This window comes from Coccinella septempunctata, chromosome 1 (genome assembly GCF_907165205.1).
Source record: "Coccinella septempunctata chromosome 1, icCocSept1.1, whole genome shotgun sequence".
In the NCBI taxonomy this organism is placed as follows: Eukaryota; Metazoa; Arthropoda; class Insecta; order Coleoptera; family Coccinellidae; genus Coccinella; species Coccinella septempunctata.
In genome coordinates, this window is record NC_058189.1 from 13,764,291 (window position 1) to 13,778,536 (window position 14,246).

The following is a 14,246-nucleotide window of genomic DNA, read 5'->3' on the forward strand; positions in this document are numbered from 1 at the left end:
TATGTACAATGCCAGGCGGTTTTGAACAGCATAAGACCTTGACAGGCGAGGGGACAGCTGCTAATGGCGTGCAAATAAGAAATGTTACATGAACGCATACAGTAAATGCAATGTATTTTATTGGGTTTTATGCAATCTACATTATTTTTAACATTAATTTTCTTCAGCATCATCCGAAATTTCGCTATCAATGTTTTCATCATCATCTGATTCTTCAACAATGTTTTCCTCATCTGAAAATAGTAAAAAAAAATATTTTAATGAATCAATAAGGTTGTTAAGAATTAAATATCAAGCTCAATTACATAGGACTGATGCGTATTAAATGTTACGGAATAAAATAGTTGTATGTTACCTGAAATGCTTTCCTCAGTTTCAGTCGATTGTGCTGTGGCAGTATCAGCAGGTCCTTGTAAAAGTATGTCGAATATAGAAGATGGAACCGTATTCCCCTCAAACCAATTAAATTCGTGACGACTATCAATCAAGTTCCAACCGTTATTTTCAGGTGTATGAATTGTTGGTTCTTTTAAATTACAATTTCGCATTATATTTGTAATGTAATGCAATTCTCAATAATTGTTGATGTAGTTCACGTTTGCAGGGTGGTAAATTCGATGAATCATAGCTTACTACTTTTTTCATAAACACTTTAGGATTATTTGTGTTGTACGTAGCAAGGAACTTTTCATAACCTGCATTATTTAACTTTGAACATTTCAAACCATACATTTGGCATACAAATTACTCTAGTATCGGGAAAATTTTTTCTTTCTTCTGTACTATTTCTGCGTTTCCTAATTCTTTGAATGCCTTCTGATATACACTCGATTTCTGCAATATTTGCACGTTATGCACGTTATGAAAAGTTCCTTGCTACGTACAACACAAATAATCCTAAAGTGTTTATGAAAAAAGTAGTAAGCTATGATTCATCGAATTAACCACCCTGCAAACGTGAACTACATCAACAATTATTGAGAATTGCATTACATTACAAATATAATGCGAAATTGTAATTTAAAAGAAACAACAATTCCTACACCTAAAAATAACGGTTGGAACTTGATTGATAGTCGTCACGAATTTAATTGGTTTGAGGGGAATACGGTTCCATCTTCTATATTCGACATACTTTTACAAGGACCTGCTGATACTGCCACAGCACAATCGACTGAAACTGAGGAATGCATTTCAGGTAACATACAACTATTTTATTCCGTAACATTTAATACGCATCAGTCCTATGTAATTGAGCTTGATATTTAATTCTTAACAACCTTATTGATTCATTAAAATATTTTTTTTTACTATTTTCAGATGAGGAAAACATTGTTGAAGAATCAGATGATGATGAAAACAGTGATAGCGAAATTTCGGATGATGCTGAGGAGAATGAATGTTAAAAATAATGTAGATTGCATAAAACCCAATAAAATACTGTATGCGTTCATGTAACATTTCTTATTTGCACGCCCTTAGCAGCTGTCCCCTCGCCTGTCAAGGTCTTATGCTGTTCAAAACCACCTGGCATTGTACATATTTACTCTGAGACGTTTACTTGAAAACATATAAAAATTTTAAGTATACAGGATAAAGTTTATTTTACCTCATCAACTGTACGTTTTCTAATTGATCTGTCATATACTTCTGCTTATTGTAATCGCCTGTCAATTTTTTTTTAAGATGTGCAATAAATAAACTTTATCCTATTAAATTTTCAAATTTACAGAAACAAGTTTTGAAACTCAATATACTTAACAGTCCAAAAAATAAAGGGGCTGATGACGTGCAGGGCTGACGCCTGCCAGGTCATGGCTATTGCTCTTAGCATGTCATAAATCGTAATTATACAAATTTCTAACCTTACAGGGTGACCGTTACTCCCAGGGTTCACTAGCTCTTGGACTAATTGCTACTCCTTCAATATATTCAGAAATGCCAAGGATTTTTTGATTTCGTTTTATGCATCGAATGACTGTCAAATTGTTTGGAAAATCAAAGTTTTATGAAACCTGCTGTAAGTGTTTTGTTCATTCATTCATCAATTTGTATGTTGTGTCATAAAGATACCAAATCATAAAGAAATCATAAAGAAACTATACTGACGGGCTAACATATACAGGTCTCGTGTTATACCTCTGTGAGGTTTTTTATTTGTAGTTCCGCAAATTCTGTAAATAATAGGTATGTGAGTAACTGAAATTGGTATGCTATGGTATATTGAATATTGGTTCATATTGATTTCTGATATAAACTGTACAAATTCCACTGAGTTTATAATATCTAAAAAACGTATTGCGCAGAAATAACACCTTTGACGTATAGCAGATCAAAGGAGTTGTCCTAGTCAAAGCTCTATTCGTTGTTTATATATTGCAAATAAAAATATAGCTCATCCGACAGAGTATTTTCCTCGATATCAATTGATTCCAAACAATGTTCAGATGAAAACTACCATCCTAGTCACAAAACAAAACCATACTTTTATTACATACTGTGTAGACAACGTGATGACAACTTTAGGAACTGCAATTACCATAGGAATATTTTTTATTGCGAAAAAAAAAAATTTTCATGAAAATATCAAAGAAAAATAATGGAACGATTAATTTCAAGGAAACCAAAGATAATTCATTCAGGTATTTATTCCGTGCGAGGTCATCAGGAGCGGCTTTCAAACAGCTTTTGAAGATTCCAGTGTCTGTTATGCATCTCCAAAATGTATAGTATGGTGAGCCCGAGGCTAAAGGTCATCAAAAATTGTTTTCCATTCATGAAGACGCTTTAAAGACTAAGGGCCGGCAGTGCAAATTCAAGAGATCGGCCTCTCCTTCTATGCTTGATGTCTTTCCTATTAGGGGGTCCCTGACATTTTACCCGTCTTCCGCCTTATTGTTGCGCCGCTGAGTGCCGGCTTATTGATTTTCTCTGTGAAGTTATCCCCCGGTGCTGGTGTCGTGTCCTTGTTACACCAATGATGTTCAGCGAAAAATCGCGATTTATGTCCATCAGGCCAGAAGCGTAAGATTCTAAAATCGACCAATTATGAAAAATTACAACCAAAGAATTTATTGCTGGAAAGGCGCCAGATATCTCCCAATACGAATATCCTAGGTTTTTCCCCTTTTCTGAGCGCAATAAGTAGGTAAGACAAAATATGCCCCTAAAGATGTTTTCGTGATTCATATCTCCTATAGGTGTGAAAATATGGAAAAATGTTTCATATAAATATTGTAGACTGTAGAGCATTAAATTTTGCGACAAATGAGACCAGATGCATGTATTTTTCGGACTAATCGTTTCCGTTATGCAGGTTCTCAAAGCTAGGAAATATATTCGTTATAATATTAGTTATTCTATGAGCTGATATGATATGTTGACAATATGTATATGTATAGAGTAAGGTTCCTCCTATTGAGGGATTCTCTTAATTTTCCATCAGAGGTCAGCTTAAAATGACCAGACGTCCGTCATTGGGACGGACAGTCCGTCAATCGTCCAAGAAATCCGTCACTGGAAAACGTCCGTCAAAATGTACGAAGTTTTTGGGTCAATTCAGATTACATTTGGAGGCAAAAGAGATATTTGTCTGTATGTTTCGCGTCCCCAATATTATGATGAAAGTATTGTAGCGGGTTGCTAGGACAGGTGTAGCAGGTAAGTATATACTAGGAGTTCACCTAACGTTTCGCCAACTTTATTTTGGCTTCATCAGAGGCTGAAAATTCATCAGGTCGTTTAAATAACGACCTAATAATGACATTTCATTAGGTAGAACGTAGTCTGACTGCATAGTGATGAAAAATAAATCCTTAATTTAAATTAATATAAAACTTACTCCGTGTACTCGATTCATGATTCCGAGATTAAGAATTTTGACAAAGGTGAAAAATAAGAGACTGTAAGTGTTTCCCAATAAAACCTTGTAATACCGTTGTGCCTGTGAAGATGTTATTTTGATATAATTGTGTAATTGTGTTGTCGTGTATTTTAATATTGTATGCTTTAATGACTTAAATTTTAATGTTGTACATGTTAAATTTCTGCAAATTTGTAATTTCCGTATTTTCAGCCTCTGATGAAGCCAAAATAAAGTTGGCGAAACGTTAGGTGAACTCCTAGTATATACTTACCTGCTACACCTGTCCTAGCAACCCGCTACAATACTTTCATCAAAAGAGATATTGTACGCATGTTTCAAGTTACAAACATAAAAGAATGTTTAATGCAGCAGCGTTTTCCTCCCCAACCAAATATTTGAGACATTCAAATTTTGGGGATGAAGAAAGCTTCTCTAGCAACTCCTGAAGCCGCCTCCTTATTCCACAACCATTATATTAATATTATTATATTTTCGTTTTTGTGTTGTGATAAACTTTTATTATTTCTCTATTATTTCAATAAATTATTTTTTTTATCACCATACAGGGTAGGAAACTGAGTAGCTGGAAGTATATACAGGGTTAAAAATATCTGTGAAATTCGAAAAATTGAGTAGGTACTTTGACTGAATGTAACTCAAAAGTTCCACAGATGTTTAGTGATTTATTTAGTAATTCTGAAGGTAATTTTGTTTTTCCAGGGGTGGCAGAGCTCATTATGAAAACTTAAAATTGTTTTATTTTTTATCAGGGCTTAATAAAAAAAAATGGTTCAGGAAAAATGTTTCTTTTACCTCAAGAATCTATACTGTTAAAATATTTTTACGATTCAAAGACTCGCCCTGTATATATAAATATATACATTCCCAAGGTCCGTCCCTCATTGAACTGGGGATAATCTGGACAGCCTAGGTCAGCTGGCCATTTCTTTTGCAATATTATTGGCATCTTCTTGCTTGAATATTGTCTCGTAATAAGGGTTGATGTTGGCCTTCCAGTCGTAGATAATGGTTTTTGCTTTTGATTTTTATGAATCCTTGAGCTTAGAATATTTTCAGATCTTTATGTACAGCGTTTGATTGGGTACATACCACGATACATTAGAGCTACCCTTCCCAAAATCTTGGACTCTGCCATCTTTGTATGTCAGCTCTATAGATTTTCTGGCAACTCCCCAAATTTCTTCCAAAAACATTGACAACGTGCATCTCGGAAACGAAGACATGAGCAAGGGAAGAAGAAGTCTCCTGATAAACCCATTCGTTTATTGACGGCTGAGCACCGCCTCCATCACTGGTCACAGGTCACTATATGGTACTCTATTCAATTTAAGTGGCAGAAACTGCAGTAACCATAAATAACCAAAAACAAAGAAATTCGTGGACGATGGTAATCTCTGGTTCAATCTCATAAAATCTCGTTCACCTCTCTATTAATTGTATTTTTAAGTCCTGGAATTTACTATCAGACAGCAGCCGAACGTAAACAAGGCTCTGACCTCGATCAACTAACTTTGATTCGTCGATCACTTCATTTACCTAATTTCAAAGAAGTGCTATTCAGTTTAAAACCGATTGAAAGGGGGATGAAGTAGAAGGTGGCAATGCCAAGCTCACTGACAGGAATCGGTCGATTAGCAGTCGCGCACAGAACAGACCCATCTTGACTTACTTTATGGCAGTCGCGTAGCATAAATAATTGGTAAAGTTATAGAGAAGACTCACAATACCTTCAACTTTGGTGCGAAAACGTTCTTCATCTAATGACTATATCATTGAAAGTGCTGAAGATACTTTCATGAATTGGTCGAGTTAGTAGAGATGACAAGTAGATTATTCAAATTTATTATCAACTAGAGTATCATGCACAGATCGAGAGTCGTCATCAAAAAAGTGCAGAAATCTTTCAGTATTTCGTTGGTTAGACTCTCTTATCCTACAGCACTGGATAGCTTCCTGGAACAACTCCCAAAGAACTAAGATATTTGATATTGTGAGTGAACCGGAGGTTGTGCGATGTGGCGTTCCCCAAGGAACTGTTTTGGGTGGTTTGATCCAAATCTATTCTCAGTCGACGAGTCTAATCACACTTCCTGCCGATTTCATTGAATAGTTCACAAAAGCCGAACTTTGAAACACTGTTCTTCCTCTTCGACAGTATAGTAATAAAAGTAGTGAGATCCGTTATTTGACAGATATAAATTCCCAACGATTTACTTGGGAATTTATATTGATCGTCATCTGAGATGGGATGTGCACAGCATGGAATTATATACATAAGAGATTGAGAAAAATCATATACCTACAGAATTCGTTTGGCCGGGAATTTTTTTCCTAAGGATTTATGTTTCACTGTTTATAGCAGTCAGTATTATAATATGGAATTCGTGCGGTTTGACAAAATAGTTATTTTCCTATCAAGTGCGGAAAGTGATACTTGCCCGCACGAAACTGCCGTTGCCCGAACGATGCGAAGCAGAGTTCGTGAAGCAGTTGAGTGCGGGCAAGACACTTTCCGCAAGAGTTAGGAACAATATTTTTTCTACAAGCGCTTGAAATATATAAATGTATCCATTTCACGAAACAGATCATATCTCATTTGATTAATTCATTCATATATAATGACAGACGTAATTCTGCATGTCGTTACTATGGGTTTCTCATCGTTGACGTTCTGTGCATAGAAACGTGATAGAATTTAATTTACTCTATAATATTAGCGTGCGGGAAAAACCCCTGCTAATCCATTCCCGCACGCAAATGCGTGCGGGAAAGAAATAGCAGGCGTTTTTCCCGCACCTTTTGGGAAGTGACTCTTTGCAACTTGGAATGCGTGCGGGAAAAAGGGTGAACGCGCACGCTTGTAGAAAAAATATTATATCACTGTTGAGAGAGCACAGGAACGACTTATAAAAATCCTATTCAAGAAACATCGGCTGTACTCCAGTGATAAATTGTTCAAGGAATTGACAATAATGGACTCGAGGCAGTTATACATAAAAAGTTGGGTATTATCGATCCCCAAAAAGCGTCAGTTGGTCCTTTTGTGTTCTGCTTATAACACAAGGCAGACACAAAATGTAATGTTGATAGGATTCAGAGTTGCCAGGGAGAAGATAAGATCTTCTACTCTTTATAGATTACCACAGATCCACAGTATTGTTCCCACCTATCTGAAGAGCCCACAAAGCTACCTTTCTCTGAAGCGTGGAACAGACCACTGGTTGTTTGACTGCAAAACATTCATGAAATTTTCTGATGGTTGATTATATTCTTTAGCATTGTGTTTATAATTCCATGCAGCTGATCTGCTTTAATTGGATAGAGTGAAGCCTTAGATGACTTTTCTGAGCTCTCTCGAATTTTTGAATTGTATTGTATGCTGTTGAATACAAATTATTATTATTAGCCATAGAGGTATGTTGGATACCATACTGATACTGATTGCTAGGTGTGTTGGACGGACTAACCCAAACCTGCCACCGCGACCAACGGTCTATTGTAGCACACAAGCATGCTCAAAGAGCTAAATCTCTCCCTCTAGTCCCATCCTACCCAAAAAGGAGATGATGTCGGAGGGGGAGTGATTCTTGAGTTCCTCTAGAATCATCTTCGGAGAGCCGAAAACTCCGAGTCTGACCCTGTCTGCCGCCGGGCAGTCACAGAGGATATGCTCAATTGTTTCGTCTTCCTCTAAGCAGAGTCTGCAGAGTGGGTCATTGACGATGTTGAGTTTTTTGAGGTGGGCTCTGAGTCTGCAGTGTCCTGTAAAAACCGCTATTATGGATCTCAGATTAGTTCTAGAAAATTCTAGCCAGCGACTGGTGTATGGGCTGGGAGGCACTGAAATAGCCCTATGCGAGTGACGCAATCCAGGACGGTTGCGCCATTGCTCTAGGACCTTTTGCCTTATCCAGCTGTTGTTTCGGTCCCTGATTAAGGAATAAGGAATTCCTATACTGGGTTCCGGGCCAATAAGCGTTGATGTCGCGCCTTCTCTGGCCAGAGCATCCGATACATCGTTGCCACTGAAGCCAGAGTGTCCAGGTATCCAAATCAGTTGCAGTCTGTTTAAACTACCCAATTTGGTGAGTTTAGATCTGCATTCAAATACCTGTGCCGAGTTGCATTTGTCTGCCGCGAGAGATTTGATCGCAGCTTGACTATCCGTAAGGATTTTTATCGATCTGCCCGCCCAGCCACTGTCAAGTAAATGGCCTGCGCACAGATCAATGGCGAAGATTTCTGCCTGAAAAGCTGTCGCCGACTTTCCCAGACTAGCACTGAGTTTGGTCAGCGGTCTACGGCTGTAGACTCCGGCTCCAGATCCCTGACTGGTTCTGGAGCCATCAGTAAACCAGCAAGGTCCTTGTAAATAGAAATCCTTGTGATGGAGCCATTCGTCTCTGCTTGGAATCAGAGAAACTTCTCATGCCCATCACCTCGTCAGCCTCCAGTTGGGCCGACAGACGACTGGGCACGAAAGTGACTTTGTCAGGCTCGTTTACGGTAAGGTGGTGGAGCCTGTGGGTTGCTAGTCTTGCCTCTCCCTGGACAAAAATGTGAAGGGGAGGGAGGTCTAATAGCATCTCCATAGGCGAAGTTGGAGTAGAGCGGAAAGCCCCCGAAATCATGAGGCAAGCCGTTCTTTGGAGTTTGGAAAGTTTGTTTTGGGTTAGAACGCGTTCAGTGCAGGACCACCAGGCGACACAGCCATAGGTGATCAATGGTCTGATCACCGTGACGTATAGCCAGCGGAGCTGCTTCGGCGCTATCCCCCATGTCCTTCCACAGATCCTTTGGCAGGCCCATAGGGAGTGCCTGGCTTTGTGGACGACTTTTTCCACATGGGAGTTCCATAGAAGCTTCCTATCCAGGGTAATGCCTAGATATTCGGCCTCCTCTACGAGTGGAATGGTCTTACCATAGAGAGTTGGAGGAAAGATTTGAAATTTCCTTCTCCTGGTAAAGGGGACAATCAGGGTCTTGGAGGGGTTCACCCCTAACTGCTCCCCATCACACCAACCCTGAATTACTGTTAGTGTTTCCTGAAGAGCATCTGAGATGGTTACATCGTTATTGCCCGCCAGTAAAACAACTATGTCGTCAGCGTAAGCCTGAACATATACGTCAAGCGAGCTGATAATTGCAATTAGATCATCAACCAGAAGTGACCAGAGAAGGGGTGATAGTACACCTCCTTGCGGACAACCTCTGCCTGCTTTGAATCTAAGTGCTTCGCCACAGAGCGTGGTTATGATGTTTCTGGAGCTCAGCATTGTGCTGATCCAATTCGATATGGTAGGAGGGACACCTCTAACCTTGGCAGCCCTCACTAGAGATTCAGTAAGGGCAGCATTAAAGGCTTCCTCAATGTCCAGAAAGGCAGCCACTGAAATCTCCCTGGAGTTGAGAGATTCATTGATCCTGCCGACAAGATTATTGAGGGCAAGATCTGTGGATTTGCCTTTCTGGTAGGCATACTGATGAGCACTCAGGGGATGCTTCCGTAGAATCACCTCTCTGACGTGCTCGTCTAGTATCTTTTCAAGAGTTTTCATCACGAACGAAATTAAACTGATCGGTCGGAATGATTTAGGCTGTGAGTCTGTTTTTCCCGCCTTGGGAATATAAACGACTTTGACCTTCCTCCAGTTGGATGGTATAAAATTCCATGCCAAACTGGATCTGAAGAGCCTAATGAGGTAAGACATTAAGTATTCCAGTCCGTCCGTGCTGAAGTAGAGCTGGAAATATTTCATCGTCACCTGGCGCTTTGTATGGGAGAAAGGATAAAACTGCCCTTCTCACCGCGCTCGCAGTGATAAGTTTGTTGACAAATTTCCAGCATTCCTTGCTGGGTCGCTTGAGGCGACTGGTGAAGTTACCTTCTTCCGCAGATGCGGAATCAATCAGCACGTGATCCGGAAAGTGTGTGTCAGCCATGATCTTAAGGGTTTCCGCCCCAGAGGCCGTATAGGTGCCATCTGATCTTTTAACAGATTAAAGACGGCTCTCTGGAGAGAATTTTGTGGAGTCTTGTCCCGCTTGCAGCATCTTCGATGCTGCTGCAGAAGTTTTCCCAAGACTCCCTTTTGGCCTTCCTTACTTCCTTGTTGTACAAGGTGAGGATTTGACGATACACTTCCCATTCACCTGCTGATTTTGCTCCGTTAAATTTTTTCCGAACCTCTTTACGAAGTTTCTCTAATTTTGAGTTCCACCAAGATACTTTCCTATTGTCGGATTTCTTTCTTAGTGGACAGTTTTCATCATGATATGCCGAGACTATAGCTTGGCCCATTGAGTTGGCCAGCCTCTCTAGGTCTTCATGATTGTTAACGTTGACGTTGATGGATCTCAGATTCCGTTGCAGGGATAGTTTATAACCATCCCAGTCGGTTAATCTGGGATTGCGATATTCCTGAATGGGTTTACCGCCTAATTCAATGTTAAATTGAATATTTCTATGGTCTGAGCCAGAGGGCGTGTCAGAAACCCTCCAGTCAGTGATTTTAGTGCTCAGGTATTGCGAGCAGAGCTTGATGTCCAATACCTCAGCCCGATTTTTCGTAACAAAGGTTGGAACAGAGCCCCGATTCAATACAAAAAGCGCTTCTTCTAGAATGAAGTCGAATAAGTGCTCACCTCTTTCGTTGATGTCCGTGCTACCCCACGTAGTGTGATGGGAGTTGGCATCGCAAGCAACGAGGAGTTGAAGGTTTTTCCCCCTGCAGAAGGCAACTAATTTTCGCACTTCATTTGGCGGGGGGAACATGGCATCACCAGGGAAGTAGGCAGAACAGATGACCAGTTCTTTAGTGCCCGTTTCCATGGGAAGTTTTACCAGGATGGATGTTACATCTCTGGAACAGAATCCTGTAAGTACAAAAATGTCAATAGTGTTCCTGACAAAGATACAGGACCTGGGTGCTTCCCCAGATCCGAGTGATATTACCTTGCCAGGAAGGTTACTGAGGCCGTTGATTCTGCCTCGGGAAGTAACCCAAGGTTCCTGGATGAGGGCGATATCTATCCTCTCGTCCAGGATTCGTTTTCCAAGGAGGTAGGATCCAGCCTTGGAATGTTGCACATTAGCCTGCAGGCATTTGAAGAGCCGCGCCATCACTAGATGTTGCGGCTTACTTCTTTCTTCCCACCGCCGGCCCCTTCCTGGCCGTTTTACCAGCCTTGGGAAGAGCCCCGGTGGGAAGGGACGCCTGCGGCGCTTTGCTCGTCGAGGGAGCAGAGTTAGACCTCTCTCCCTCAGCGAGCTCACCTTTGGAGGTGCCAGCGGAGGTGGAGGGATTGGCCCCTCCTTCCTCTTTCTTTGTTTGGGTGTCCGACTCTTTGTCGGCACCCATGCCCTTTTCTTTGGCCCGGAAGGTAACCCTCCCGAAACCATAGTAGGGCATCATATTCAGGGCTTTGAGCCTAGACATGGAGCTCTCATCTACAGAGAAGGTCCATGTCCGGCCCGGCCCTGAAACCTGGTGGTGTAACACCGCCCAGCTCTCTGCTTCCAGGTCTGGGTTCATCACACTCAGACCTCTGTCAGCACCTCATCCTGTGAGGGTCGATCTCCTAGTGGAGGATCAGGGATGTATGCTACGCATACGTAGGGCTTTGGCAGCTCCGTTCCCTGAACGATGCGGAGGTTGGCCCCATCCCACGGCTTGATCTGCAACAAGCAGTTTTCAAGCCACGAGACGGTAGCCTCGTCCGCGCATCTAATCATAAGCCAACCCGGCTTATGAGTACAGCTCAAGAAGCGGATTCCCGCTCCCTTTTCCTCCTTCCTGAGGGTGTGCCTCAGGATGGCGCCCTGGAGCAGGTCCAGCTGCTCAGCTGACAGATTGGCCTCAGGGTCCCTGTCGACAATGCCGACCTTGATCCCTTCCACCATCTCCTTGTAGGTCACCCCCTTGCTGACCGTTCCCCCAGGACAATGCTTTTTCGCACTGGCGCTAGGAGTACTGCCATCAGAGCGCAACCTCTTCGGAGTTTTGGCAGCAGGTGTTGGGAGGTTTGGTTCCCTCTCCTTTGCTGCTGCCTTTTCGGCGCTTTCACGGAGTACTGTCGCAAGTGCCGACTTGTAGTCGGCATGTAGTTGGATACCATGTTGGACCTGCTGCTGAGGGTAGAGCTCGACGAAGGTGAAGAAGATAACCGTGCAAAGTTGAGTTGTGATCTGGATCAACTCAACTGAAGAATCGTTCGAAACATGCTGCAGGTCATTTTCAATAGAACGGGAACGAAGATACTGGTATGCAGTTTCAACCGCTGAGCTGACGGCGAAAGAGAATACTGTGGAGTGCTATTTCCAAAAATAAGGGTGCTGAAGAGAGGGAGACGCTTGTAGGTTCAGTCACACCAACCAGAGTGTTCGGGGACCGAACGTCTTAAGGAGGGGGCAGTGTAAGGTCCGAATCCACTGAATACGCCCCTGCCGCCGCTGGAAAATATCGGGGAAATAGCGTATTTCCCACTCGGTGCAACTGGAATATTATCGAACACGGGCGTATCGATAAAAAAGACGCGCGGTGGGTTCTAATAGAGAGCCAAGTGAACAGTGCATTCAGAACAGTTACAGACTGTGAAAGTAAATTAGTGAGTGTGTAAATAAATTAGAGTAAGTCCTTGTACATAAATTAATGTAGTTGTACGTTTTCATGAGAAAGCGACTGATAATAAAAAATGAAATTTAAGAAATATAGAATTTTCTACTTTCAGCCTAACTCACTTAATTGAACGAATTAATTATCAAGTCATGGCCCACCTGAGAGGCTAAATCATGCTTAGTTAAAAAATTTCAAAATAACTACTGAGGACTAGTTCAAATGAACGCGCAACAACCTGTGATTGGATCCATATACAGTGCAAGATTGTGTTGAACTCGGTCAACCGTTTACATAGTCGCGCGTAATTAATTGCACGTAAACGGTTGCCGGAGTCGCGCGATCCTTTGAACTAGGCCTCAGTGTATTTAGTAGGCTTAGTTCAGATGATAGTGCGTAAACGCGCGATCCACAAACCGCGTGACTAAAGATACAGAGGAGTCATATACAAATGTTCATATGGTCGCGCGGCATCGCGCGTAGACTCCACTGTATCTTAAGGCTTAGTTCAGATGATTCGAACCAGAAACCGGACTACTAAAGATACAGAGGAGTCTACGCTCATATGAACATTTATATCCTCCTCTGTATCTTTAGTCGCGCGGTTTGTGGATCGCGTGTTTACGCGCTATCATCTGAACTAAGCCTTATTCCGTTATGTGCATTCAGTATAGGTCCTTTCGTTTGCATAAAAAGTATAGCACTTTTCTATACTCGATTTTAATATTCGTTTGCTGATTGGATTTACACCAGTGTAGAGTAGGTGTAGTTTATCTACACCTCTTTTTGACTAGGTGTAGATAAAATACACCCCCTCTACACTGGTGTGAATCAACTCGAGTGTAGAAAAGTGCAAACGAAAGTACCTAATATCATAGTCTTATAGAATTATGAACTATATACGCCAATTTAGTGAGTCTCAATGGCTTTTTTTAACATCCTTATTTAAGCAAGAAAAAATTTCATGGTTTCATGGATTCATTCTGAAAATTGAGTCAATGTCAAATTGTTGATAACCCAATTAAAATCTTGTGAAACCCGCTGTTGGACGTATAGCTCAAGCGGTGTAGTGGATCCTCAAGGTAAGCGTCCACAGTTAAGTCACTCGGGCGAAAATTATTCGCTTCGAGCGAAATTTCGCAGTACCTAAACAAAGCGCAATTCATGCAGAGCGAAATTGTCGCGTGTAGAGACCTTTGATGCGCTGATGAAAACCAACAGACCACCGACTAGCAGTGAGTGCCCTAGCCCGGCAATTATTCGGTACCAAAACTTATAATCTTTGCTCGGTACCTCTACACTAGGCGCTTTTTAAAAAGTCTGTCTATTTCATAGAGTTTCTTGAGTGAATGTATATGTTAATCGCTGTTTTCATGACAGAACATTCTTTTCCTTTTGGCTACTCCTTCCTTTCTGAAGTAATTTTGAAGATCAAAACGGTTCTCCTTAATCAACTCTTCGACTCTAATCAATATTCTTTGATACTGTTTGAAAATGTACGAAAATGTTGTAAAGTAAAGGAACTTTTAAATTAACTTGTTTAGATTGCTACAGGAATATGTCTCATAATAAACATGTTGGTGGAACTTGAAAATGGCAGAACAATTTTCTGGATATACCCAAAACCCTCAGATTTAGACACGTTCAGTGTTTTTATTGCATAAACCTGATGTGAGGGGCTCCTCGGCCCGCGAGGCCCCTCAAGCCGCGAGGCCGTAGGCCGTCGCCCACGACGCCTACGCCTT

At 41.4% G+C, this 14,246-nt stretch overlaps 2 protein-coding genes across 2 annotated transcripts; both read right to left on the reverse strand.

Moving 5' to 3' along the window:
• Positions 1 to 9,878: 9,878 nt before the first annotated feature.
• LOC123322723 lies at positions 9,879 to 10,718 on the reverse strand. Its single transcript, XM_044910710.1, has one exon. The coding sequence runs from the start codon at positions 10,716 to 10,718 to the stop codon at positions 9,879 to 9,881; it is 840 nt and encodes a 279-aa protein (XP_044766645.1).
• On the reverse strand, positions 10,674 to 11,423 carry LOC123317985. The gene is made up of 2 exons (XM_044904633.1): positions 10,842 to 11,423; positions 10,674 to 10,762 (listed from the first exon to the last, which is right to left on the reverse strand). The coding sequence occupies exons 1-2, from the start codon at positions 11,286 to 11,288 to the stop codon at positions 10,742 to 10,744; spliced, it is 468 nt and encodes a 155-aa protein (XP_044760568.1). The 5' UTR covers positions 11,289 to 11,423; the 3' UTR covers positions 10,674 to 10,741.
• Between the last annotated feature and the right edge of the window lie 2,823 nt (positions 11,424 to 14,246).

Excerpts from the sequence above, each read along its gene's own strand:
- LOC123322723 (XM_044910710.1), bottom strand. The coding sequence starts at position 10,718 with ATGGAAACGGGCACTAAAGAACTGGTCATCTGTTCTGCCTACTTCCCT.
- LOC123317985 (XM_044904633.1), bottom strand. The coding sequence starts at position 11,288 with ATGGTTTCGGGAGGGTTACCTTCCGGGCCAAAGAAAAGGGCATGGGTG. Across the intron at positions 10,763-10,841 it reads TCAGTAACCTTCCTGGCAAG|GATTCTGTTCCAGAGATGTA; the intron begins GTAATATCACTC and ends TTGTACTTACAG.